This window comes from Rhinoderma darwinii, chromosome 5 (assembly GCF_050947455.1).
Source record: "Rhinoderma darwinii isolate aRhiDar2 chromosome 5, aRhiDar2.hap1, whole genome shotgun sequence".
Taxonomy (NCBI): Eukaryota; Metazoa; Chordata; class Amphibia; order Anura; family Rhinodermatidae; genus Rhinoderma; species Rhinoderma darwinii.
This window is the reverse complement of record NC_134691.1, coordinates 59,831,343-59,859,158: the sequence shown is the minus strand read 5'-3', so window position 1 is coordinate 59,859,158 and position 27,816 is coordinate 59,831,343. Positions and strand designations below refer to the sequence as shown.

The window sequence follows — 27,816 nt, the reverse complement described above, 5'->3', positions numbered from 1 at the left end:
GCTTGAGTTTCCCTCGCCATTGAACTCCATGGTGATGGAAACCTAGATAATGGTTTCCGTCGGTCACCGTTGTGACAGGGTTCCGTCGTTTTGAAGGAATAATTAGCGCAGTCGACTGCTATTGATTCCGTCCGAAACAACGGAACCCTGTCACAATGGTGACGGACGGAAACTATTAGCTAGGTTTCCATCACCATGGAGTTCAATTGTGAGGGAAACCTGAAGCATAGGTTTCCATTTGCCATTCCGTTGAGGGATTAACCTGACGGAACCCCTCAACGGAAGGGCAACCGTGATGTGAACAGGCCCTAAAAGTTTCCCATTCAGGTTAAAAACCTAACATTGATGCTACCTCAATTATTTTCTTGCCTTTTGGCATTTTGTATTGAATGACTTCCCGCGACCTACTCGGGTCCTTGTAAATATTTTCGACATAGCGTGCTCCAACAAATGTATGTACAATGGATAGGTGAAATGTTTGGGGCTGGAATACCCCTTGTAACGGAGATGTCTGCTTTAGACAGCCCATTTTCATATGCCTTACTAGGTCATGTGGATGTAGTTAAAGAGGCTCTGTCACCAGATTTTGCAACCCCTATCTGCTATTGCAGCAGATCGGCGCTGCAATGTAGATTACAGTAACGTTTTTATTTTTAAAAAACGAGCATTTTTGGCCAAGTTATGACCATTTTTGTATTTATGCAAATGAGGCTTGCTAAAGTCCAAGTGGGTGTGTTTAAAAGTAAAAGTCCAAGTGGGCGTGTATTATGTGCGTACATCGGGGCGTTTTTAATACTTTTACTAGCTGGGCGTTCTGATGAGAAGTATCATCCACTTCTCTTCAGAACGCCCAGCTTCTGGCAGTGCAGACACACAGCGTGTTCTCGAGAGATCACGCTGTGACGTCACTCACAGGTCCTGCATCGTGTCAGACGAGCGAGGACACCGGCACCAGAGGCTACAGTTGATTCTGCAGCAGCATCAGCGTTTGCAGCAGCATCAGCGTTTGCAGGTAAGATCGACTTACCTGCAAACGCTGATGCTGCTGCAGAATCAACTGTAGCCTCTGGTGCCGACACGATGCAGGACCTGTGAGTGACGTCACAGATCTGCACTGTCAGAAGCTGGGCGTTCTGAAGAGAAGTGGATGACACTTCTATACACAACGCCCAGCTAGTAAAAGTAGTAAAAACGCCCCGATGTACGCACATAATACACGCCCACTTGGACTTTTACTTTTAAACACACCCACTTGGACTTTAGCAAGCCTCATTTGCATAACTACAAAAATGGTCATAACTTGGCCAAAAATGCTCGTTTTTTAAAAATAAAAACGTTACTGTAATCTACATTGCAGCGCCTATCTGCTGCAATAGCAGATAGGGGTTGCAAAATCTGGTGACAGAGCCTCTTTAAATTGGTAACTAGTTCGTTACCTACCATCCTATTGAGATGGTTATTGGTTTCCCATCAATTTGTCCTGCAGTGACCCTACAGGGCAAACAAAGTGTCTGTGCATGCAGGAAAGCTGTTTGCTGTCAATCATGGGCCAATGGGACATAATCTGCAATAAAAGGTCCCAACTGTACAATTTCTTCTACAATAACATAATAATAGTAAATCACATAAACCGCTAGGAGTGATATAAGGTTCGGGGTTGTATGGGATTTATACTTTCTACTGTAAGAAGCAGAATGCAACCGGTTTACTGACTTGGATGCCACAGAGAGTTTACATTTTGCATGGTTGTCTGCCTCATTGTCGAAAATGTACTGATTTATAAAAGGGGTATGGCGGCTACCTTACACAAATGGTGTCTATGGGTTGGGTCTGGTATTGCAGCGCGGTCCTGTTTAGGTAAATGGTGCTGAACTATAATCGCTAATCTACTGAAAACCCAGATAGTTGGCGGGCAATAGATGCACTTTAATTTAACAGGAATTGCCGGGGGCAACAGAAGCCGGTTTGTTTCCCAACTAACTAATCTAGATAAAAATACGAGTACAACTCAATAATAATCTTTATTAAATTAACCAAAAAGATGAAACCCGTAGAGTTAAAATGACAATGTAATCTGGCAGAGCGGGAAAACTCGATACCACCGCTACATAACCGTATGGAGGGTATAAACAGACGGATAACTGATCAGTAACGGTTATATTGCATTGTACCGATCTGTAGAGTTTCACTGCTTGTGCGGTGAATCATGGGTGGGGGGGGGGGGGTGCTTTTCTGAGTTTTTAGCTCCATGTGATCCCTAGGCAGTCAGTATGAACAGAGCAGACTCTATAGATGCGGTGTAAGTGTTACTGATCGACAGTTATCCGTCTACACCCTCGCTACAGCTGCCACGATACTGTAGGGTAGCTGTGGTATGGAGTTTACTCTGCTGGATTATAGTGTCATTTTAACTCTACATGTGGTTCGTCTTTTTGAAGAGTTGTACTCTTCTATATATTTTTATCCCAATTAGTTGGGGGAAAAACCGGCTTCTGTTGCCTTCTGGCAGTTCCTGTTAAATTGAGCTATAAGTGCTCACACGCTGTGTTTTTGAGGCGTATTACGCCTACAAACATCTGCCCATTGAATTTAATGGGGAAACGTTCAGACGGGGCATTTTTTGAGCTGTTTTTCATGGTCTATGGAAAAACCGCTCAAAATGCCTAAAAAACCAAAACATTTCAGCTTCAAAAAACGGCTAAAAATCAGTGTTTTCTCTGAAAATATCCTAATACTGGACACTGGCGGGGGACGCAGATTCTGGAAGGAAGCAACCATGTGTTTTTAATGTGACCGAACACGCATGCAGAACCCTCGGTTAATAATATGGAACTAGTGTTTATAGCATTTCTCTTGTGACCTATTTATTTATTTTTTTCTCTTCCTTTCAGTGTTCCCACTCCTGCGACTTTCTCCAACACCCGGGGATGACTACAATTTTAATCTGGATGACAGTGAAGGAGTGTGTGATCTGTTTGATGTGCAGATACTAAATTATTAGGTTGATTTCCCACTTCTTGGACTTCTGTCTACCTCCGTCTGCCTTACAGTAGCGTCATTTTATTTTTTTTTACACTTGGAGTTATATAATTTTTTTAATGTACAGTGAAGTTGATTTTATAAATACATGTTTCTTATTACTGGATGTGTTTGTAGAACAAAAGCCTTTATTTTCTTCACCGACTAACCCAGGTCTTTATAAAACAGCCCAAACTCCTGGTGATTTGCAGGAATTTATTAAAGGTGACCTGACATCAGGGCTGACTGTTTTATTTAGAGGGGGGGGAGGGGGGCTTTGCCGGTTTAACAAACAGGAGCCAAATCTAACTTGTAAGTAGATGGATGCTTACTTAGCCGGGATTTTAAATGGAATAAACACATATTTGATTTGCCTTGATCAGATCCTTGTTACAGAATGATTTCCCCTCCCTCTATCTGCAACTTTCAGTCATTTTTTTTTTTTACACCCATTGAATGTTTTCTGTACAGTTTGCAATAGTTTATTTCACGTTTGGGGGAGATGTTTTGGTCAATTTTCATAATGACCCCAAAACGTATTCTTTGTTTGCCCTCTGTCATGTCTCCAGCCATTGTTGTATACGCGCTGCAGTTGATCGCATATAGCACTGACCTGGCCTGTGTGCCACGTGTCTGCAGTCCCGTCTACTTGTAGGCTTTCTCCAGGATGGCACGTTCAGATGTGAAGTGAGTAAATATAATCATGTTTTCGCGTAAGAAGGCTGCAAATATGTGGAAATCCGGAATGTGGCAAACAGAAGAAAAGTTTACTCTCAAAGACTATAGGAATAATTACCAAACCTTCACTTGCTCTATATAGTTTTTACTTTGTTCAGTTCACTGGTCTTAAAATGCTAAGATTTAAATAGTTCAAGAGTTCAATGATTGTTTTCTCATTGATTAACAAATTAGGGTGATTCTGGAAGGTCAGCGCATCGAAGATTGTTTTTAATTTGCCTTTTCTTGTTAGGCTGGATTCACACGAGCATGTTTGGTCCGTAATGGACGGACGTATTTCGTCCGGAAGTCCCGGACTGAACACAGTGCAGGGAGCCGGGCTCCTAGCATCATAGTTATGTACGAAGCTAGGAGTTCCTGTCTTGCTGCAGGACAACTGTCCCGTACTGTAATCATGTTTTCAGTACGGGACAGTAGTTCCACGGAGAGGCAGGGACTCCTAGCGTCGTACATAACTATGATGCTAGGAGCCCGGCTCCCTGCAGTGTGTTCGGTCCGGGACTTGCGGCCGAAATACGTTCCATCCTTTACGGACCGAACATGCTTGTGTGAATCCAGCCTCAGGGAGAATACCACTGATGACCACAGTGCTCCCTTTTATGTCAGGCAGGGATGGGTAAAGCAGATCTCCAGTGGGGAGAAGGGGACCAACTTTTCATATTGTTTTTGTGGACCATTGTGAATAGGATAGTATTCAATGGTGATTTAAATCTGGGTCAGTAGAACCACAGGAGGTTCAGATATTGTGGCTGTAATACGGATGCTAAAATGCACCTGTATTACGGCACAAATGCAATTTGTGGATTTTCTGCACCAAATTCTGCAACATGTGCATTTAGCCTTAATGGTTTTGCCCTTTTAGGCTCCATGCACACAATGCGTGATTTTGGTGCAGAAAGTGCATCAAAACCGCAGGTAAAATGTGCACCTTTTATAGTGTCGTTTTTTGTGTCTTTACATTTTGTTATGGCTATAGTTGTGGATTTATTGCTGCGGATTTGCGTGTTTTTAAAAAAATAAATACAATTCGCAAGCGGAAAAGCAAGATAAATTGACATGCTGCAGACTTTAAAATTTGTGCCGCAGATCAATTTATGTGCAGAAAAAAAATAAAAAATAAAATCTGTAAAGTGTAGATGAGAGTTGACATAATTTACTTTGCTAGGACTGTATTACGCTGCAGATTTGCACATAATACGTGTGCATTTGGCCATATACTTTTATGCTCAGCACCAGGTTATGGCAAAAAAACAAAGCGTGACTCTTGGCATCCACAGCAGAGCAAGTGCTAGTTGGGGTATGTTCACACGCAGTGACCAAAAACTTCGGAGAATACGGAGCTGGTTTCAGGCGAAAACAGCTCCTGATTTTCAGACATTTTTGTAGCCACTCGCGATTTTCACGCCCTTTTTTTAGAGCCGTTTTCCATAGTTCATGAAAAACGGCTCCAAAGACTTCCCAAGAAGTGACATGCACTTTTTTTTTTTTTGACGAGCCATCATTTTACGCGACGTATTTTGACAGCGACGCCTAAAATAAAGGCTCGTGGGAACAGAACATTGTAATTCCCATTGAGAGCAATGGGTAGGCGTATTAGGGGCGTTTTTCAGGCTTAATTCGAGGCATAAAATGCCAAAATTACATCTAAAAACAGTGCGTGTGAACATACCCTAATTGTCATCTAAGCTTTTTAGCTAATCTTGTGACTTGACAAAAAACATTGTTCTTCCTCACATCTGTGACCACCTTCAGGCAGGATATCGAAGCCCAAAATTCCCCTAATGAGCTGTTCCTTTTTTTTTTCACAACTTGCTGGCAGGATCTTGAATGAAAAGTAGGGCGCCGATGACCATAGCGACTAAATAAAAGATTATAGCTGCAAGTTTAACATGCCGCAGCAACGTGAGCTGTAGTTTTAGTCCATGTTCTGTTTTTATAACCGCCTTGCCCAGTGTCCTAATATTATTCCACCTATCAGCTGACTGAAGGGGCCACAGCGACTTGAGGCTGGGTTCACATGAGCATGTTACATCCATAAAGGACGGAACGTATTTCTGCCGCAAGTCCTGGATCAAACACACTGCAGGGAGCCGGGCTCCTAGAATCATAGTTATGTACGACGCTAGGAGTCCCTGCCTCTCCGTGGAACTATTGTCCCGTACTGAAAACATGATTACAGTACGGGACAGTTGTCCTGCAGAGAGGCAGGGACTCCTAGCATCGTACATAACTATGATGCTAGGAGCCCGGCTCCCTGCAGTGTGTTCGGTCCGGGACTTGTGTGAACCCAGCCTTGTAGTTTAGAAGGCACAGTGCCGTTCACTGGGATTGCAGTTTCGGTCCCGTTCAAGTGAATGGAACTGCGTTCCAATTCCAGTAAATATTAGTTACCGTGGGTGCTTCAGTCAGCTGATTGGTGGGGGTGCCAGCAGTCGGATCCCCACTGATCTAATATTGATGACCTATCCTAAGGAAGGCCATCAATGTAAAATTTCCAGAGAGCCCCTTTAAAATGTTCTGTCTCCATTACTCAATGTTGAGCTCTTTCAGGATGCAGCAGCAATTGGTTTCTTGGCTCATTTGGGGGGTCCCCTCCCCTCTTAAGACCAGACCAGTAAGTTGTCATTGTAAACGGTCTGCTTTTGATTAAGGGCATTTTGTTTAGTCTCTGTTCACAGGTCACGGTCAAAATGTTTGGTTTGTGTGCTTACCTCAAATTGTGGTAAAACTCATTTTGACAGTGACTTGAAAACCCAGCCTGCAGGTCGTTCACTGAATACAGGGTTAACGGGAGTTTTGTATAATTTCACATTTTGGGGTAACCAAAATATTTAAAGAGGTTGTGCCTTTAATAAACTGTACTAAGAACAGCAATTCTGATCACACTATTGACGCTGCTCTTTATGTAATTCCATGTTATACTAAGTATGGGCAGCTGAAGACCACTTTACTTGTGTATGAGGGTCTTCATACGTCGGGGAAAATATGATTGGGCATGTTGTATTTCAGTGACTGGAAATTGGCAATGCAATTCATGGCTCTTTTATTGATAGGATTTCAGGGATTGTCTGTTTTTTTTTAAAATTAGTTTCAGCACCACCCCAGCTCCCAGGCAGAACACCGTCATCCGTTTTGTGAAGTTTCTGATTGCAGTGACCAAAGTTTTTTGATTTCTCAATGATCTCCTGCTGGGTCCATGTGCTGCCTACCAAAAACACAGGAGCAGCTCTCCTCTGACACTTTTCTACCTGTTAGGGCTTATTCAGACGAACGGGATATACGTCCGTGCAACGTGCGTGATTTTCACACGTGTCGCACGGACCTATATTAGTCTATGGGGCCGTGAAGACAGGTGCATTATTTTTGCGCAGTGTAAGTCCGCTGTGTAAAAGTCACGACATGTCCGTTCTGTGAGTGTTGTTCGCGCATCACGCACCCATTGAAGTCAACGGGTGCGTGAAAATCACGCGCACCCCACGGAAGCACTTCCATGGGATGCGCGCGCTCCGCGCAACAGCTGTGAAAAGGATGAATGAAAACAGAAAAGCACCACGTGCTTTTCTGTTTACAAACATCCAAACGGAGTGTCATAATGATGGCAGCTGCGCGAAAAGCACACAGCCGCGCACCATATGACGACACACTGAGCTGTCAAGTGCCTTTTGCGCACGCAAAATGCTGCGTTTTTTGCATGCGCAAAACGCATACGCTCGTGTCAATCCGGCCTCGGGGTAGAGCAGCACTGATGCGGCCAACAGTCACGCTGGTTCCACGTTCGGTGTGGCTGTCAAATTTACAAGGCAATTTGACAGCCGCGCCGATGTGGTGCTGGCGCAGCTGTTGGCTGCCCCGTATGGCCGTAACCTTACTGTGCATATGGAGAAATGTCTCAATCAGCGGCTGGAGCAGCATGAATATCTTTGGACTCAAGCTGTGCAAAATTCTAGTAAACTATGGCGATTAACCTAATAATTGACTGACCGCTAAAATCAATGTGTTTTGTCATTTCTTTATGCTGCTCTCAGCCAGGTCAACATAAATAGCAGGTCTGCTTTTGGGGTACATTCACACATTGCGGTTAGAAACGCAGCAAAAAAAAAAAAACCTCTGAAAATCACACACATTTAGTGCAATTTGGTGCGTATTTTTAATGTGTTAAAAGAACACATGCATGTTTTTTCTATGCAGTTCTAACATCAATTTCAACTGCAATGTGTGAATGGACCCTTAAGACTATCAGTCATCTGTCCTGACTTTTTTTGTTGTTGTAAATACCTGTATTTCCCTTTGAACAACTCTCTGTTGTGCTGTACCTCTGTTATTCCTCCTAAGAAGTTTATGAATAAATTGATAACTGGGTGTTACTATTCCTCTTGTCAAAGGGGCGTGTCCCTAGTCACTAACAGCCCTGATTGGACACTGTCTGGGTTGGGACAAAGCCCCAACTGGTAACACTCAGTTGTCCATTTATATATAACTTTCTAGGAGTAAAAACAAAAGCTGCTCCAGAATTATTATTTCATGTGGAATGCAATTATTTACTTAAACGGACAAGTAGGGTCCTCTTTAATTATTAAAGGGGTTGTCCAGTCCTTATAAATTGATAGCCTATCCTGGGGACAGGCCATCCATATCTGATCGGTTGGGGTCCGACTCCCCTGCTCTGTTTTGAAGGGCACGCAGCGCTTGTACGAGCGACTCTGCCCTTACTTTCCTCTACTGCCGGTACTGTTAATTGCCGTCACGCTTGCAGCGGCGGTTTACAGTATTCTAGACTTCTCCCATTCACTTCAACAGGAGACGGCTGTAATACTGTGAGCCGCTGCTACAAGTTTGACCCTGACTAATGAGATTGACTGGCTATACGGAGGATAAACCATCAATTTCATAGGACTGGGCAACCCCTATAAAAACCATCATGGTCATCCTCTCATCTGATCAGTGTCTAAGCGATATTCCAAAGGCTGCATTTAGTTTGGCGCCAACTTGCACGTGGTAGCACAAGTCTTGTATGACCACTTATTGGGTCCCAAAATGTAGGTAATAAAATAAGACGTTGCGTCTGTCAGTGAGTTTTGTGCTAAACCATTTTATTTTGCAGGTTGATACGTTTTGTCTCTGTGAATAATTATTGCCAAGTTTCTCAAGTCTGCGCAGTCTTCAGTGCCTTGTAGTTGCTAGAAGTTTCTCCCGTTCAGTCCTCTGATCAGTTGTGTATAGAACATCTGTAATAAATCTCCATCACCAGTGCTTCCGTGTTGAGTAATCACTTATGTTTTGTATTTTTGAACTTCATGAAACGTTTCCAATAAAATCTACATATATTGAATCCTGTTCTTTGTATGCTTCATAAGTTGGGTGCAGCAGAGAAGGACATTGTTCATGGATGTGGATTACAACTGTGACAGTAGGTCTGTGGCATCATCTATATCAACAGGGGCTTTTGGAGTTGGCCTGGAGATCTAGGAAGAGAACAAAAAAAATAAAATATAATGTGAACCTATCACTGCACTGATCAGAATGTAGCTTTTGCCTGCTATGCAATCGTGTACTTATGAGCAACTAAACTAAGAGGTGTCCTCAAAGGCTTCCATCAAACAATAGTATTTCACATTGCTGGGCTATAGCGTAGAATCTGAGAGGAGAAGGTCTCTCTCCCCCTCTTGGACCCTCTGCTGATATAGGGCAGGAAGGGGCTGAGGCAGAACACTGTGTGCAGGGAATTGCAACACGGCCCTATTCAAGTGGCGTTTGAGCTTTCTGCAGACTAGGTGGCCCGAGAGCAGCTCTGCAGGCAATCAGACCCCCACCAGTATATGCCCTCACTATGGGGAAAAGCTTGTTTTGTTTTATTTTTTTAACCCCTTTAGGACACAGCCTGTTTTGGCCTTGTGGACACAGCCTATTTTTTCAAATCTGACGTGTCACTTTATGTGGTAATAACTTCGGAATTATTTTACCTATCCAAGCGATTCTGAGATTGTTTTCTCGTGACATGTTGTACTTTGTTAGTGAAAAAATTTGGTCGATAAATTCAATATTTATTTGTGAAAAACTTCACATTTTAGCAAAAATTAGCATCTTTCTAAATTTAAATGTATTTGCTTTTGAAACAGATAGTAATACCACACAAAATAGTTACTAGTTAACATCCCCCATATGTCTACTTTATGTTTGCATCATTTTTTTTCACGTACTTTTATTTTTCTAGGACGTTACGAGGCTTAGAACTTTAGCAGCAATTTCTCATATTTTCAATAAAATTTCAAAAGGCTATTTTTTCAGGGACCAGTTCAGTTCTGAAGTGGCTTTGAGGGCCTTATATATTAGAAAGTCCCCATAAATCACCCCATTTTGAAAACTGTACCCCTCAAGGTATTCAAAACCACATTCAGAAAATATTTTAACCCTTTAGGCGTTTCACAGGAATTAAGGCAAATTTTGCCGAAATTCATTTGTAATAAAAAAAAAATCTGTAACACAGAAGGTTTTACCAGAGAAACGCAACTCAATATTTATTGCCCAGATTCTGCAGATTTTAGAAATATCCCACATGTGGCCCTAGTGCGGTAATGGACTGAAACCCAGGCCTCAGAAGCAAAGGAGCACCTAGTGGATTTCGGGGCCTCCTTTTTTTAGGAATATATTTTAGGCACCATGTCAGGTTTGAGGAGGTCTTGTGGTACCTAAACAGCCGAAACCCCCCCAAAGTGACCCCATTTTGGAAACTACACCCCTCAAGGCATTTTTCTAGGGGTATAGTTAGCATATTGACCCCACAGTTTTTTTGCAGAATTTAGTGGAATTAGTCTGTGAAGATGAAAATCACCTATTTTTCTGTGGAAACATAGAATTTTTTCATTTTTACAAGGAATAAAGGAGAAAAAGCACCCCAAAATTTGTAAAGCAATTTCTCCCGATTACGGCAATACCCCATATGTGGTCGTAAACTGATGTTTGGACCCACAGCAGGGCTCAGAAGGGAGGGAGCGCCTTTTGGATTTTGGAGCGCAGATTTTGCTGGATTGGTTTTCAGTGCCATGTCGGGTTTGCAACGCCCCGGAGGGACCAAAACAGTGGAAACCCACCAAAATTGACCCCATTTTGGAATCTACACCCCTCAAGGAATTTTTCTAGGGGTATAGTGAGCATTTTGGCCCCTCAGGATCTTTTTTTAGAGCTAGGGTGACCAAAAAACAGCGATTTTGGCGCTTTAAATTCTTTATTTATTACAGCGTTCACCGTGCGCAATAAATTACGTTTTAATTTATTCTGCCGGTCGGTACGATTACGCCGATACCATATGTGTACGTTTTGCAGCGTTTGCACAATAAAATTAAGTTTCTATAAAATAATTTTCTGTGTCACCATATTCTGAGCCGTAACTTTTATTTTTTCGTCAAAAAAGCTGTGGGAGGTCTTGTTTTTTGCGGGACGGGTTGTAGTTTTTATTGGTACCATTTTGGGGTAAATGCGACTTTTTGATCACTTTTTATTCTATATCTTGGGAGGGGTGGTGACCAAAAAATAGCGATGCTGACAGTTTTCCGTTTATTTTGTTTGCGGCGTTCACCGTGCGGAAAAATTAACATTATAGTTTCATAGATTGGGTCGTTACGAACGCGGCGATACCAAATATGTGTACTTTTTTTTTAACTGTTTCATTTTTTCCCTATAATTGACTTATTATAGGAAAACAAAACCTTTTATTTTTACACTTTTATAAAACATTTTTATTAACTTTTCTTTTACTTTTTACACTTTCTTTTTTTACCTGCAGCTCTGATCGCTGCTAGAATACATTACACTACCTAGGTAGTGTAACGTATTCCAAATGTCAGTGTGACGTCACAGTCACTCTGACAGTTGGTCTACGAGGATCAGCAGAGGCTGATCCTCATAGGCTGACATACATGGCAGACCTGGGGGCCGTTGTCTGGCCCCCGGGTGCCATCACAAGAATCAGAAGCCCCCACGATTGCATGGGGGCTGCTGATGCGCTACAAACCCGCTACATGCGGAGATCGCAATCGAGCCCCGCATGTAACGGGTTAATTGCCAAAATCAGCGGCGATGAGCCGCTGATCGGCAACACTGGAGAGTGTCAGTGTCAGCTGTCACTCTGACAGGAAGCCTATCAGGACCAGCCGAAGGTTGGTCCTGATGGGCTTCTGTCCATGGCAGACCCGGAAGCCATTGTTTGGCTTCCGTTTGCCATACTAACTATCGGCAGACCCCGCAATTTCGGACGGGGTCTGCCGATATGTTAGAAACCCCTAAAATTCGGCGATTGCACCCGATCGCCGAATTTAAGGGGTTAATGCGCCGAAATCAGCGGCAAAGAACCGCTGGCCGGCAAGAGGGGAGTGTCAGCTGTCGGCGACAGCTGACCTCCTGGTTCCCGGTGCACACTGTCGCCGACAGTGTGCACCGGGATTAACTCAGTAACTGTACGTCCTCGTGCGGGAAGTAACTTCCCGCAACGACGGACAGTTACGTCCTGGTGCGGATAGGGGTTAAACTAGCCATAAAAATCTAGGAGACAAACCACCTACAAGTTGGATAGGCAACTTTTTTTTTTTTTTGCATAGACATCCCCAGCTCATTCGATAATGTAGCAATAAAAAAAAAAAAATTAAAGCCTTCCTTGCAACCAATTCCTGAGTGGCCTGCCTGCCCTTATTTCCTACACCATAAAGATTGCATAGCCACTTCTCTAAGGGTATGTTCACACGCAGTGTTTTCAGGCGTATTTTGGGGCATTTACGCCTCAAACTGAAGCTGAACGCCTACAAACATCTTCCCATTGAAATCAATGGGAAAAACAGCGTTTAGTTTATACGGGGCGTCTTTTTATGCCTCTGTTTAAAAAAAAAAAAAAAGCGGAAAAAGACGCCCAGTAAAAAGTAACATGTCACTTCTTGAGGTGTTTTTTGGAGCCGATTTCCCGTTGAACACTGAAAAAAAAGCCTCAAAAAGCTCAAATTTAAGGCTATGTTCACACGGGGTATTTTGCCGAGTTTTTTGACGCGGAAACCGCGTCGCAAAACTCTGCAAAAACGGCCCGAGAACGCCTCCCATTGATTTCAATGGGAGGCGTCGGCGTCTTTTTCTCGCGAGCAGTAAAACTGCCTCGCGGGAAAAAGAAGCGACATGCCCTATCTTCGGGCGCTTCCGCCTCTGACCTCCCATTGACTTCAATGGGAGGCAGAGAAAGCGTATTTCGCGCTGTTTTATGCCCGCGGCGCTCAATGGCCGCGGGCAAAAAACGGCGTGAAAATCGGCGTGCAGGGAGAGGAAAATCTGCCTCAAAGTTCCAAACAGAATTTTGAGGCAGATATTCCTCCCCCAAAATACTCCGTGTGAACATAGCCTAAAAGAAGCTTCATTTTCAGCTTCAAAAACGCCTGAAAATCAGAGGCTGTTTTTTCTGAAACCAGTCCATATTTTCATTGGCTTTTGGTTAAGCGTGTGAACATACCCTCAAGGTGACGGGCAAATATACACACATTGGGCCTCATTTACTTGTACAGGTCTCTACAATGTAATGACACATGGCGGATAACTGCGAAATTGGGGACTGTTACACACAATTGGGGATCCATGTGTATAAACTGCACATCGACCCTCCCTGCAGCCAAAATGCCTGCAAAATACATCTTTTCTAAACCGTCATAACATCCCTTGTAGGGGTTAGTAGTTACATCCCTTGTAGTCTGGGGCGGTTTATAATGACTGAATAAATTTAAAATATTTCATTTGAGTTTTTCATTAAAAACCGTTGTCAACATAATTCGAGTTTCAATATAAGCTCAGCATGCACCTGTCAGCAGTAGGTGAGGCTGTGCATGCACCTGTCAGCAGTAGGTGAGGCTGTGCATGCACCTGTCAGCAGTAGGTGAGGCTGTGCATGCACCTGTCAGCAGTAGGTGAGGCTGTGCATGCCCCTGTCAGCAGTAGGTGAGGCTGTGCATGCCCCTGTCAGCAGTAGGTGAGGCTGTGCATGCCCCTGTCAGCAGTAGGTGAGGCTGTGCATGCCCCTGTCAGCAGTAGGTGAGGCTGTGCATGCCCCTGTCAGCAGTAGGTGAGGCTGTGCATGCCCCTGTCAGCAGTAGGTGAGGCTGTGCATGCCCCTGTCAGCAGTAGGTGAGGCTGTGCATGCCCCTGTCAGCAGTAGGTGAGGCTGTGCATGCACCTGTCAGCAGTAGGTGAGGCTGTGCATGCACCTGTCAGCAGTAGGTGAGGCTGTGCATGCACCTGTCAGCAGTAGGTCACGTGAGACTGCATGCACCACATGGGTCTCAGCCAAAGTTCTACTACTGCACAAACTACTCTAGCATCAGGTACTGCTACCACCCACTTTAATAACCGTATTTGTAGTGAGTGCTGCAGAAAGTACTGAAGAACACAAGAAATTTAGTACTGAGCCACAACCAACCCAGTATAACTGCTATATTAAGTACTCAAAGCTGTATTCCAGGCATAGCACGTGACAGCATATCACTAGGATCTGCTGCAACTATAGGGGTTCCATATCACAACTATGGTATCTTCTCTGCACAGCACCTGTACAGAAAAACTGCTGTGCAGAGAAAACGGTTTCTCAGCCCCATCCAAGCGAGTTGAAATACTTGTCCAGAATTTTTTTTTTAGGTGCTACCCCTTTATTCTAGCAATTGGAGGTCTGAGTGGTTGGTCCGCCATGTTTAGCAAGTGACAGCATACCTGATCTACCGTCACACACTATCAATGGAATACTCTTAAAATAAAAAAAACAAAAGAAACGTAAAGTGACAATAGGAAAGAGAATGGGCAAGTAAAAGAGCAAGTTTTCATTTTCTACAATTATACGGCCCCTATTTCCATTTTTCTCCCTAGATTTCTTGTGTATGGTTTTTCCCAAAACCCAGTAGATACGTTACTATCGTAAGTGTAAAAGCCTGGCTTACCGCAGCTGGATGGTACAATAGAAAGATCATTCTGCTATTGGAATCCTCTGCCTAATCGTCAAAGAAATAGTGTGCATTCTCCTGTCTCCTTATGCTGACACCTAGTGGCCAATATGGAAATTGCATACACATGTTATATACCTAACCATCTACCTAATCTCATATCTAAAGTAAAAAAAACTGGCTGCTCTCCAGGATGTCAAGGTGAAAATCAAGTGTATAACTTTTATTCCATAGAAGGCAATGTTTCGGTTCAACACAAGTGAACCTTTCTCAAGCCAGCTATCCTCATATCTATCCTCATAGCTATCCATCTATCTTCATAGCTATGCGTGTCAGACTTTTCATAACACGGGGAATTACAAAATCCTTGTGGTTTAATTTCTTGTCACCAGAATACCTATAGTGTGTTTGTGGATATCTATGGAGAACTACAGACAATTAAAAAAAATAAAAAAATCTGGCTGTTTATTACAATCTCCTTAGGTTGGGTTCACATTGTAGTCAAAATGTGTTTGCTGTTTTTTTTTTTTTTTGTCTCCGTTCCGCAAGGTTTCTGTTTTTCAGCGGAATCGATAGCATAGTCGACTGCACTATTGATTCCACCGAAAAACCGGAAACCTTGCGGAACGGAGACAAACGGAAGCCATTAGCAGCGGAAGCATTACCTTTGAAATGAATGGTAATGCTACCCGAAAGCTATGGTTCTTCCCCTGACGGAACCCACGAACGGAACTCCAATGCAGATGTGAACGAGGCCTTAATCTGTTACAAACACATTGTGTCCAATTTCTTGAACACTATTGTGTGATGTAGATCCAGGAGTGAATGTGAACAACGGAATGAGAGATATCAGAATCCCTCGCATATTTACCTGACTTTCCTTTGACACGGTCGCAGACATCTTTTTGGCCTGGGCCACATTTTTGTGCAGTTCTGTAAAAGCCTTATTTACTTTGCTGACTTTGTCACTTGTTGCAGCATTAATCTGAAGAAAGAGGAATCCGCATGAAATGTAAATGACACAGAATTAGTGTAGTCCGTGACAAGCAAGACCAAGCTCACCCGCTGCTCACACACACAACTCACCTTCTTCAGGTTTGACATTACCGGCTTTGCTTTATTTTTTGCTTTTACACTCTTAGTGTTTGCAACGTGAAACACGTTTTTGGTTTTCTGTCCTTTTCCTTTGCTTTTGGCCATTGCGGACAGTGCTTCGGATTCTTTTATTCTAAAAAAAAAAAAAAAATGTCATTACATAGATCATTCTGTGTCCTCCTTTTACTTTATAGTGAGGTGACATCCTTGTTATAAATGTGATCAGAATTTTGTGCATATAAACAACTTTGCCATCTGGAAAGTTATACACTATAGAGAAGTCCCCCACGCACGATGAGACACAGGCTTGGATGTGATATGAAGGATTTTCTCATAGAGAGCACAGCCCATATGCTGACATCTAGTGGTCAGCAGGCTACATTGCAGACGGATTTTAAAAAAAAAAAAAAATACTAATTTCATTGCACCGCTAGTCAATTTTTTCCCGCTTATCATTTACGCAGCATGTGGATGACATTTGTTCAAATCTCATCCATTTTGCTGCTTCTGTATTATGCTGCGGATTTTCTCACAACAATCAGTTGTGGAAAATCTGCAGTATAAGGCTGGGTTCACACGACCTATTTTCAGACGTAAAACGAGGCGTATTATGCCTTGTTTTACGTCTGAAAATAGGGCTGCAATACGTCGGCAAACATCTGCCCATTCATTTGAATGGGTTTGCCGACGTACTGTGCAGACAACCTGTCATTTACGCGTCGTCGTTTGACAGCTGTCAAACGACGACGCGTAAACTGACTGCCTCGGCAAAGAAGTGCAGGGCACTTCTTTGCCACGTAATTTGAGCTGTTCTTCATTGAACTCAATGAAGCACAGCTCAAGATTTACGAGCGTCTCAGACGCCTCGTAAATTACGAGGAGGAGCATTTACGTGTGAAACGAGGCAGCTGTAAACAGTCTGTCTTTTCACACGTAAATGCCTCTCATCGTGTGAACATACCCTTTACGTGTGAACCCGGCCTTTATGAACACTAGTAGAGACAGGGTTAATTAAAAGGGGTATTTCAATTAGCAAAATGTGTGACATCTACACATTCTTGCTCGACTATTTCCGTAATTCCTGTGCACTTAAATAGAGTGTTGTTAAGTCTCCATTCAGTCTTGGTCTACATGTGGTGTCCGCCCCACCAGGAAGGACTTGGGTTGGCGCGACCCCTATTCCAGACATAAGTGCAGGTCCCATAGGTAGTATCCGCACTTATCAGACATTTATGGCATATCCTTTGGATATCTTTACCCCTATAAAGCCCTATTGTATTTCTTCAGCGCGCGTAGACCACAGAACAGAACGGGTCATCTGCTAAGGATTGGTGATGTCGCCCTCCATCTCAAATTCAAGACAGTTGACTGTTAGGCCGGGTTCACACGGGTCAGTTAAAAATGACACAGTTTATCCGACATGGAACCCCCAGTACATTAGTTTCGAGTTTTCGCTGTGGAAAAAGCGCTCTGTCTTCGCCACACGTAGTCCGGCCTCCTACGATGACATTGTAGGCCATGGGACGCTGCAGCGGTCACATGGGATGAAAAGTCATCCCAGGAGGTCGGACTGCAGGAAGGAGGGAATTTTGGGTGTTTTTTTTTTTCCGGAGTTGCGATTTTTGCAGCGTAATTGCTGCGATTACGCCACAAAAATTGCAACATTTAACTTTCACTTGTGGGTTTTGCATCCCCATTGAATTCAATGAGGGAAAACCCGCAACAGAAAATCAACAAAAACGCAGCATAAATTGACATGCTGAGGATTTAAATTCCGCACCGCAGGTCAATTTATTGGTGTTTATGCTGCATTTTATTTACGTAGCGTGGGCATGGGATTTTCTATCTCATCCACTTTGCTGCTACTGTAAATGCTACGGAATTTCCGCACACAATTCGGTTGCAGAATTTCCGCAGCGTTTACACTATGTAGCACCCCGGCCTCAGGGTGCACTTACACGCGGCAGATTTTGTTGCATTTGTCACTGCACCCTAAAGCAATCCTCTACTGCTCGCACAAAACAATCCGATTGACCTTTATATTGGAAAAAAAAAAATCATTTTCAAAAACTTTCCATAGCCTTTAACTATTACAGCTTGTCCACACGCAACGGAATTGCTGCAGAATTCCGTGGAAAAACCGCACCATTTCCTGCGGATTCAACTGCAGAAAATGGTGCGTATTTTGCGGCGTTTTTCTCAATGTTGGGAGACGGTGACACAGCAGGTGAATTTCTGCTCTGAATATTTACGCAGCACGTGGATGAGATTTGGTAAGCCCCACCCACTTTGCTGCTACTGCAATCCACGGCCGCATTCGTTGGGTGGTCTCTTTTTAAAACAGATGGTTATTAGCCGCACGATTTTACAGGTAAACTGATTTTTTTTCCCAGCAAAACTGTGGAGCAAATAACATTGATTGTTAATGGCCACACAGTTTGCAGGTAAAACGGTGCAACTAATAACAATCGATTTAAAAAGAAACCGCCAAACGAACGCGACCGTGCTTGGCGAACGCCACTACGTGGAAGCGTAGACTAACTATTTTGGAATTGCAGCCATTAGGATTGAGATTGCAGATCACGTGCACCTGCATACAGAAGTGATAGGATGCTACTTGAGGAGTGAGCAGGCAGGATACCGGAAAAGTCAGACTATAGTCACTGGTTCTCCACCGATCGGAGGAGGTCACATGACACTATCGTTCGCGCATCTTTATAAACCCCCTAATATAAAAACAGACAGGTACCTTCCAGGGAAGCCTCACCACGTGTGCCGTGTAGTGACGTAATCAAGACGCGACCAGGAAGCATGCAACCATAGAGAGAATTATGGGACGCAGACGCTCGCTATGCTGGCCGCGTCTCGCTAGTCCTTGGAGGAATCATTTCATAATTACACCTCCGAGCTCGAGTATTACAGAAAGTTCAGTGGATGCAGCGCACAGACGCAGGGCCCGGGTGATAAGTGCCAGTGCGCTCAGGGATAGATGTACCTCCTCTGTGTATGGGGGAGAATGGTCTTGTTCTGCTTCCAGGCTACGTGATAGCGGACGTAACAGCGTTTTGAGTTTCACAAAGGCGCTTCTTCCGCCAGTCTCGATAAAGGAAATAGTTTCTGTGCGACAAACTTACTACCTCCTCGGGGACAGACAATTTTAGTTTTCGATTTTCCATAGTCTCATTCCAAGAGTCGTAACTTTTTTATGTTTCCATTGACGTATGGGGGGGAAGAGTTGAGGTTTTTAATGTTTTTCAAAGTACCGTATAATATAAAAAATTATTTGTTCGGTGGAATGAATAAAAAAATACAACAGATTTCCCCTCTGGTTCTTTGTGTTTAATTTTTACAGCTTTTACTGTGCAGTAAAAACAGCATGTTAACGTTATTCTGCTGCTCACTACGATTACAGCGATACCAAATTTATATAGTTTTTGTCATAATATGCGACTTTTACAAATAAAAAAATATTTATTAAAAACATTTGTTGCCATATTGTGAAGGCCGTAACCTCTTTATTTTTCCGTTGATAGAGCGGTGTGACAGCTTGTGGTATTTGCGGGGCGAGCTGTAGTTTGTATTGGTAACATTAAGGGTATGTGCACACACACTAATTACGTCCGTAATTGACGGACGTATTTCGGCCGCAAGTACCGGACCGAACACACTGCAGGGAGCCGGGCTCCTAGCATCATACTTATGTACGATACTAGGAGTCCCTGCCTCGCTGCAGGACAACTGTCCCGTACTGTAATCATGATTACAGTACGGGACAGTTGTCCTGCAGCAAGGCAGGGACTCCTAGCGTCGTACATAAGTATGATGCTAGGAGCCCGGCTCCCTGCACTGTGTTCGGTCCGGTACTTGCGGCCGAAATACGTCCGTCAATTACGGACGTAATTAGTGTGTGTGCACATACCCTAAGGCTGCGTTCACACGCTTAGCAAAAAACATCTGAAAATATGGAGCTGTTTTCAAGGGAAAACCGCTCCTGATTTTCAGGCATTTTTTAAGCAAACTCCCATTTTTGACAGCGTTTTTTACGGCCGTTTTTGGAGCTGTTTTTCTATAGAGTGAATGAAAAACGGCGGAAGAAGTGACATGCACTTCTTTTTCGTGTGTGTTTTTTTACGTGCGGTTTTTAGAAAATGAGGCGTAAATCGATGCCCCCTGGGAACAGAACGCCGTATTTTCCATTGAAATCAATGGGCATATGTTTGGAGGCGTTCTGCTTCTGATTCTTCAGCTGTTTTTCGGGACATTTACGGCCCGGAAAACGGCTGAAAATAGCCCGTGTGAACATACCCTAAGGGGGGAAGCGAGGTGAGCAAAAGCAACAATGCTTGTATTGTGACATTTTTTTTATTTGGAAGGCTAAATAACGTAATAATTTACCAGTTCAGACTTTTACGGATGCAGCGATACTTATTAATGAGAATTTTGACATTTTAACCTTGTTGTTTTTTTTTTAGTCCACCCCCCCCCCCCTAGGGGACTTTACCATGCGTACGTTAGATCGTTCATGCAATACACTGTAATACTTGTGTATTGCCTTTATCTGTGCTCTGCTATTGAGCCTTGCCTCAATTGGCCTCTGGCTACCATGACAACTGATCGGTATCCCCCCTCCCTCTGTTTAACCGCTAAGCTGCTGCAATCACAATTGACTGCGACATTTCAGGGATTAAACGGCTGGGATCAGAGATTTTTCTCATCCAGTCCGTTGCATGTGGGTGTTAGCTGTTAAGACAGCTGCAACCCGCCATGTACTGAGCCCGTTACCATCTTGGGGCAATGCACAGCCGACGTAAACGCCCCATTTTTAGGCTTTTTACTAATAGAATCACTCCGGAAAGTTTTTTTTTTTTCCGCCCCTCCTTTGTTTAAAAATGTAATGAGGTGTGCGGTAGTCCGGTGTATTTCTTACCTGGCTCTTTATTTCATGGGTAACTGTTCCTCTGTTCCTAGGCACCTTTTGGGTCACGGGATCTTCAGTCTGACTTTCTGAATCCTCACCGTCTACTATAGAAACCGGAGGTCAGTCTCTCAATGCATGTCTATGAGACTCACAACGACTTCCAGTCCCTACGGTAAACGCTGTAAGATTCAGGGGGTCAGATTGAAGATCACGTTTCCCATCGGCCGCCCAGAACGGCTACCCATGAACTACAGCACCAGGTAAGCCAATACACCGGACTACCTTGCACTTTATCATGTTTTCAAAGGGGGTGGGGGGATAGCCAGAAGTCTTCATTAATAAATTGACTAAAACAAGATCTCCTTGAAGACTACACCCACTTTTCTCATCACTTTCAAAATTTGGCGTTAAATGAGAAAAGTCGCATATCATACAAAAATGTCGCACGTTGCAAATTTTGTCACAGGCCCCTAGAAGAAGCTGACTGACGTCAGTGAAACATGTGTCGGGACATACCCGGCTGTAGGCTAGGGACAGCACAATCAAGGGGTAGTCTAGCAATGCTCAGAGCTTTGAACCGTACTTACCACATTCTGCTAAATCACAGCGATCGCACAACGAATATATGAGAATAACGAGAACCCACGCTGCTCTGTTCTAGCTAGTAACGTGCATGTCGTGTGCTTTCATTACAGCCGATGATCTGCACGCCCGCTGGCAGTGATCGCACGGGTACAGAGCGGTATACGAAGCCTCTGCTCCTCCAATACAACAGCTGACTTGCTGTGATTTTGGCCTTACACGGAGTCTGTAGGAGTCGGCTCCCACTACAATAAAAGGAGAGCGATATTTAGGGTGTGTTCACACTCTTACTAAAAAAACATCTGAAAATACGGAGCTGTTTTCAAGGGAAAACGGCTCCTGATTTTCAGCCGTTTTTTTAGCAACTCGCGTTTTTCACGCCGATTTTGGAGCTGTTTTTCTATGGAGTCAATGAAAAACTGCTCCAAAAACGTCTCAAGAAGTGACAGTTTCAAAACGGCCCCGTAAAAAAAACGGCCGGTCGGAAAAGAACGCTGTTTTTCCCATTGAAATCAATGGGCAGATGTTTGGAGGCGTTCTGCTTCCGATTTTTCGGCCGTTTACACATTTTTTTTTAAGACAGGATTCACAGAAAACAGCAAATTTTCCATTGTGTTTTATTTTATTTTTTACGGCGTTCACCGTGCGGGTTAAATAATGTAATAGCGTTATAGTTGGGGTCGTTACAGATTCGGTGATACCAAATATGTATAACTTTTTGACTTTATTTCGTTTTTTTTAATAACTCATTTTGTAAGGGGAAAAAGTGGGTTTTTCCTTATTTTGTTTTATTAAAGAGGCTCTCTCACCAGATTATAAGTGCCCTGTCTCCTACATAATCTGATCGGCGCTGTAATGTAGATAACAGCAGTGGTTTTTATTTTGAACGATCATTTTTGATCAAGTTATGAGCAATTTTGGATTTATACTAATCAGTTTCTTAATAGACAACTGGGCGTGATTTTACTTTTTACCAACTGGGCGTTGTGGAGAGAAGTGTATGAGGCTGACCAATCAGTGACCAATCAGCGTCATACACTTCTCATTGTTCCGGGCCAGCTTCTTTCACTGCACAATCACACTGTAACAATGGGCTGGAACAATGAGAAGTGTAGGACACTGATTGGTCACTGATTGGTCAGCGTCATACACTTCTCTTTACAACACCCAGTTGGTAAAAAGTAAAAACGCCCCGTTATCTATTAAGAAACTAATTAGCATAAATCTAAATTTGCTCATAACTTGCTCAAAAATAATCGTTTTTCGAAATAAAAACCACTTATAATCTGATGACAGAGCCTCTTTAACTTTATTAAACTTTTTTTTAACTTTTTTACTAGTCCCACTAGGGGACTTTAATATGCGATCATCCGATCGCTTTTATAATACACTGCAATACTTGCAATACAGTTTTGATAATACACTGCGGACTGCCTGTCCGTTTAAAACGGACAGGCATCTGCTAGGCCATCCCTCTGGCATGGCCTAGCAGGCATTTACTACAGGCAGACCTGACTGCCATCGGAGACACAGACACTCGATGATCTTTTCGCCGGGTGTCGGTGGGATGAGAGGGAGCTCCCTCCCTCTCTCCAAGACAACTCAGATGCGGCTATTGAACGCCGCATCTGAGGGGTTAAACGGATGAGATCGATACTGACCCGTTCGAGCAGGGATGCTCCCAGCCCTCAGCTACCTCTGGTAGCTGAGAACAGCGAGATTTAAAGGCTCCCTGCTGTTTATTCTAATGCAGCGCCGTGAAAAGGCGTATGCATCAGAATAAAGCCCATTAGTGAAAATCACGCGGGTTGCACGGACGTAAATCACGTTCGTGTAAATTCGCCCTTAGGGTATGTTCACACGCTTAACCAAAAATGTCTGAAAATACGGAGCTGTTTTCAAAGGAAAACAGCTCCTGATTTTCAGATGTTTTTTAAAGGGAATGTGTCGCTAGAAAAATATATATATTTTTTTTGTTCAACTGTTGGTATATAAATGATTACACGTTGTTCACATTTTTTAAATTTTTTCACAAGTCAGGAAATATTATAAATTAGATTCTAATTTATAACATTTCCATGTGCTGGTCACTAGAGGGAGCAATTCCCAAAATTGCAGCATTGGCATGTGGTAAAGCAACCTCATTGCCTTATGCTGCAAAATTGGAGAAGACACACTCGCTGTAGTGTCCTCACACAATCCCCCCTCCTTTATCCTGGCTAGTGCCAGGAGAAAGGAGGGGGTTGAATGTTAAAGGAGGCTTAGATACAGTGGTAAGCAGACAGTATAACACGAACATACACACACATCACATACACAAACATAACTTACCTGCTCCTGCCGCCGCCGCTGTCGCTGCCTCCGCACCCTCCGCTCCTAGTCCTTGCTTCTGAACATATGGACGGAAGCCGCGACCGGTAGTAGTCATCTTACTGTCTGGCCACGGCTTCCGGTCCACATGAAATGGCGCCGGATGTCGCTCTGCCGAAGACCCTCCTTTTGGACTGTGTGGGAGCAGCGCATGCGCCTTTCCCAAACAGACGGCGTACGCTATAGTGAATGGAACGGCTCCCGTTCGCATTCTCTATGGGGATGTATGTGCCGTATTCCATCTCTGTATGTGTCATTAATCGACACATACAGAGATGAAAAAAAAAATGGCAGCCCCCATAGAGAAGTAAAAGAAAGAAAAAAGTAAAACACAAATAAATAAAATGTATTTTAATGACATAATAAAAGCAATAACATATAAAAAAAATTTTTTTTCGTGACACCTTCCCTTTGGACGGCGGTTTTTGGAGCTGTATTTCTATAGAGTCAATGAAAAATGGCTCCAAAAACGTCCCAAGAAGTGACATGCACTTCTTTTTCGCAGGCGTCTATTTACGTGCCGTTTTTAGAAAATGAGGCGTAAAAAAACGACCCGTCGGAACAGAATGCCGTATTTCCCATTGAAATCAATGGGCAGCAATTACCAGTCAAAAAGGGAGGAATTGGATTTCCCTCTTTATCCAAATATTATAAAGCAGTACATCTTGGGAGAATAGTGGATTGGTTTCGCAACACACCACATAAATCTTGAGTTGATATAGAAGAACACTTAAAGAGGCTCTGTCACCACATTATAAGTGGCCTATATTGTACATGATGTGATCGGCGCTGTAATGTGGATTACAGCAGTGTTTTTTATTTAGAAAAACTATCACTTTTGACAGAGTTATGACCTATATTAGCTTTATGCTAATGAGTTTCTCAATGGACAACTGGGCGAATTTTACTATATGACCAAGTGGGCATTGTACAGAGGAGTGTATGACGCTGACCCATCAGTGACCAATCAGCGTCATACACTTCTCTCCATTCATTTACACTGCAGCTAGCGATATAGCTATATCGCTATCTGCAGGCTCATACACACACACTAACATTACTGCAGTGTCCTGACAATGAATATACATTACCTCCAGCCAGGACGTGATGTGTATTCAGAATCCTGACCACTTCTGTAGCGTCTCTGTGAGTTACAGCATAGCAGGCGTAGTCTCGCGAGATTACACTGTAAACTGTCATTTACAGCGAGATCTGGTCAGGAGAATGAATACACATCATGTCCTGGCTGGAGGTAATGTATATTCATTGTCATGACTCATGAGTAGCGTTATAGTATGTTTATGTGACTGAACATAGCGATATAGCTATATCGCTATCTGCAGTCTGAGGGTATGTTCACACGGCGGGAGTCCGTAACGGCTGAAATTACGGGGATGTTTCAGCCTGAAAACATCCCCGTAATTTCAGCCGTACCGGCATGTGCAGGCGCTTGAACGCCGCGTCAATTACGGCCGTAATTAGCGCTGCTATTCATTGGAGTCAATGAATAGCGGCTCCAATTACGGCCAAAGAAGTGACAGGTCACTTCTTCTACGCGGGCGTCTATTTACGCGCCGTCATTTGACAGCGGCGCGTAAATATACGCCTCGTGTGAACAGACAAACGTCTGCCCATTGCTTTCAATGGGCAGATGTTTGTCAGCGCTATTGAGGCGCTATTTTCGGGCGTAATTCGGGGCAAAAACGCCCGATTTACGTCCGTAAATAGGCCGTGTGAACATACCCTAAGGGTATGTTCACACGGCCAAATTTCAGACGTATACGAGGCGTATTATGCCTCGTTTTACGTCTGAAAATACGGCTCCAATACGTCGGCAAACATCTGCCCATTCATTTGAATGGGTTTGCCGACGTACTGTGCAGACGACCTGTTATTTACGCATCGTCGTTTGACAGCTGTCAAACGACGACGCGTAAAAATACAGCCTCGTCAAAAGAAGTGCAGGACACTTCTTTGGACGTTTTTGGAGCTGTTTTCTCATAGACTCCAATGAAAACAGCTCCAAAAACGGACGTAAAAAACGGCGCGAAAAACGCCGCAAAAAATGCGAGTTGGTAAAAAAACGTCTGAAAAGCAGGGTCTGTTTTCCCTTGAAAACAGCTCTGGATTTTCAGACGTTTTTGTTGACTACGTGTGAACATACCCTAAATGAATGGAGAGAAGTGTATGACGCTGATTGGTCAGCGTCAAACACTCCTCTGTACAACGCCCACTTGGTCATATAGTAAAACACGCCCAGTTGTCCATTGAGAAACTCATTAGCATAAAGCTAATATAGGTCATTACTCCGTCAAAAATTATCGTTTTTCTAAATAAAAAACACTGCTGTAATCTACATTACAGCGCCGATCACATCATGTACAATATAGGCCACTTATAATGTGGTGACAGAGCCTCTTTAACTGTTTGCCGACACAACACGAGTATGCTCGTCCTGAGCGGCGAGCACTTCGCGCATTAGGACGAGCATACTCGTCCTGTGTGACAGCCGTCCCTGCGCGCGTCTGTGCGCGCGATCGAGAGCGGGGCAACGGCTGTAATACACAGCCACGGCCCCGCTCTGACAGCGGAGAGAAGAGAAACATCTTCTCTCCGCTGTTAACCCTTTGAACGCCGCGATGACAGCTGATCGCGGCGTTCAAGGAGAGGGGACTGCACATTGATCGCGTCACAGAAAATAACTGTGACGCGATCAAAGCCCATAACTCATATGGCCAGACAGCCCAGGGTCCAGTGAAGGACCCCAGGGCTGTCTGAACATATTTCCTGTTGTTAGGGCATACTGAGGTAGGCCCTAACAACTGCCTGTGTACAATCAGTAACAGGCTAATGTACTGGCATATAGATCTATGCCAGTACATTACAGTTACAAAATAAAAATCAAAATGATAAATCCCTTTATGGGATTAAAAAAAAAAGTTAAATGAATGTAAAAAAAAAATAATGGTAAATAAATAAATAAAAAGTAAATAAAATACACAGAAATACTAATTTTTTATAATAAATCAACTTTTTAAAATATAAGTCCCAAAACATGAAATAATATAGACATATTTGGTATCGCCACGACCGTAACAACCTGTACAACAAATGTATAGCATTATTTATTATGATCGGTGTATGGTGTAAAAAAAAAATATTAAAACTGCTGCACAACTGCTTTTTTCTGCATTTTAATCTAATTAAAAATTTATAGAAATTTAACGATAATGTATTTGTACCAAAAAATGGTACGTACATAAAGTACAACTCGTCCCGCAAAAAACAAAGTCTCATACAACTACGTCGTACAAAAAATAAAAGCGTTATGAGCGTCGGGATGCAAAGAGGGGAATGTAAAAAAAATTGCTCTGTCCTCAAGGCTAAAATTGGCCGTGTCCTTAAGGGGTTAATGCAGAAACCATTACGACAATTGTTATTAGAGAATGATGTGCACCGATCCTTGACTTTGGGCTATAGAGGTTTGCCACAGACAACAATGTCAATATGGCAGGATTCGCAGATTAGATCAGTATGCTCGTCCCATCCCTCCCCACTCACTCAGTTGCGAGACTGTATCGCAACATCTCACCCAGGTTACCACACTCTACCTCTACCTATTAGACATAACACTCTTTCCCCATGGGATTTATTGGTCTTGGATGGTACTTTACTGTCATTGGAGTAGGCTAGGGAGAAATTGTCTTGTCAGACACTAAATACTTGCCAATATAGTCTTATTTGCAAATTGGTACGTCCCTGCTACTGAAAAATATATAGACCACTATCGTGGTTCAAAGAACTTTGGTCGTAATCCAGAACACCTACAAAATTATTATCACACCTTAGTAAACGTATAGCTGGGTTGGAGGGCGAGGTTGTGCCATATTTCATAAGAGAGTGGGAAAGAGATCTAAATACCAAATTTTCTTCAGCAGATATTGTGAAGATATTTAGGACTCCTAAATTTACATCTAGATGTATCAAAATTCAGGAAAATGTGTACAAGATAATCTCTAGATCAGGGCTCTAAAGGACACGGCCCGCGGGCCACATGCGGCCAGTGGGGCAGTCATTTGCGACCCACGGGATACAGAACCGCTAGTACAGGCTCTGCTCTGGGACTCTGTGGAATTCCCTGAC

At 43.3% G+C, this 27,816-nt stretch overlaps 2 protein-coding genes across 4 annotated transcripts in view; one reads left to right on the top strand and one right to left on the bottom strand.

The window, feature by feature from the left end:
- Positions 1-9,085, top strand: part of E2F5 (E2F transcription factor 5) — a 30,238-nt gene extending 21,153 nt beyond the window's left edge. Inside the window, exons 9-11 of one of the 2 annotated variants that reach the window (XM_075826055.1) lie at positions 2,892-3,001; positions 3,588-3,705; positions 8,858-9,085. In XM_075826055.1, coding sequence (XP_075682170.1) covers positions 2,892-3,001 — 110 coding nt within the window. In that variant the 3' untranslated portion in view covers positions 3,588-3,705; positions 8,858-9,085. Of the gene's footprint in view, positions 1-2,891; positions 3,398-3,587; positions 3,706-8,857 lie in introns of those variants that run through there. The other variant, XM_075826053.1, reaches the window with a different exon arrangement.
- On the bottom strand, positions 8,826-18,671 carry RBIS (ribosomal biogenesis factor). Of its 2 annotated transcripts, none has more exons than XM_075826056.1 (4): positions 18,553-18,671; positions 15,795-15,936; positions 15,580-15,693; positions 8,826-9,218 (listed from the first exon to the last, which is right to left on the bottom strand). In XM_075826056.1, exons 2-4 carry the CDS (start codon positions 15,906-15,908, stop codon positions 9,150-9,152), a joined length of 297 nt encoding a protein of 98 aa, XP_075682171.1. In that variant the 5' UTR covers positions 15,909-15,936; positions 18,553-18,671; the 3' UTR covers positions 8,826-9,149. The 2 variants fall into 2 exon arrangements, with proteins under 2 accessions (XP_075682171.1, XP_075682172.1); XM_075826057.1 differs by lacking the exon at positions 18,553-18,671 and adding an exon at positions 18,394-18,480.
- Between the last annotated feature and the right edge of the window lie 9,145 nt (positions 18,672-27,816).

Excerpts from the sequence above, each read along its gene's own strand:
- RBIS (XM_075826056.1), bottom strand. The coding sequence starts at position 15,908 with ATGGCCAAAAGCAAAGGAAAAGGACAGAAAACCAAAAACGTGTTTCAC. Across the intron at positions 15,694-15,794 it reads TAATGTCAAACCTGAAGAAG|ATTAATGCTGCAACAAGTGA; the intron begins GTGAGTTGTGTG and ends CTCTTTCTTCAG. Across the intron at positions 9,219-15,579 it reads CCGTGTCAAAGGAAAGTCAG|ATCTCCAGGCCAACTCCAAA; the intron begins GTAAATATGCGA and ends TTCTCTTCCTAG.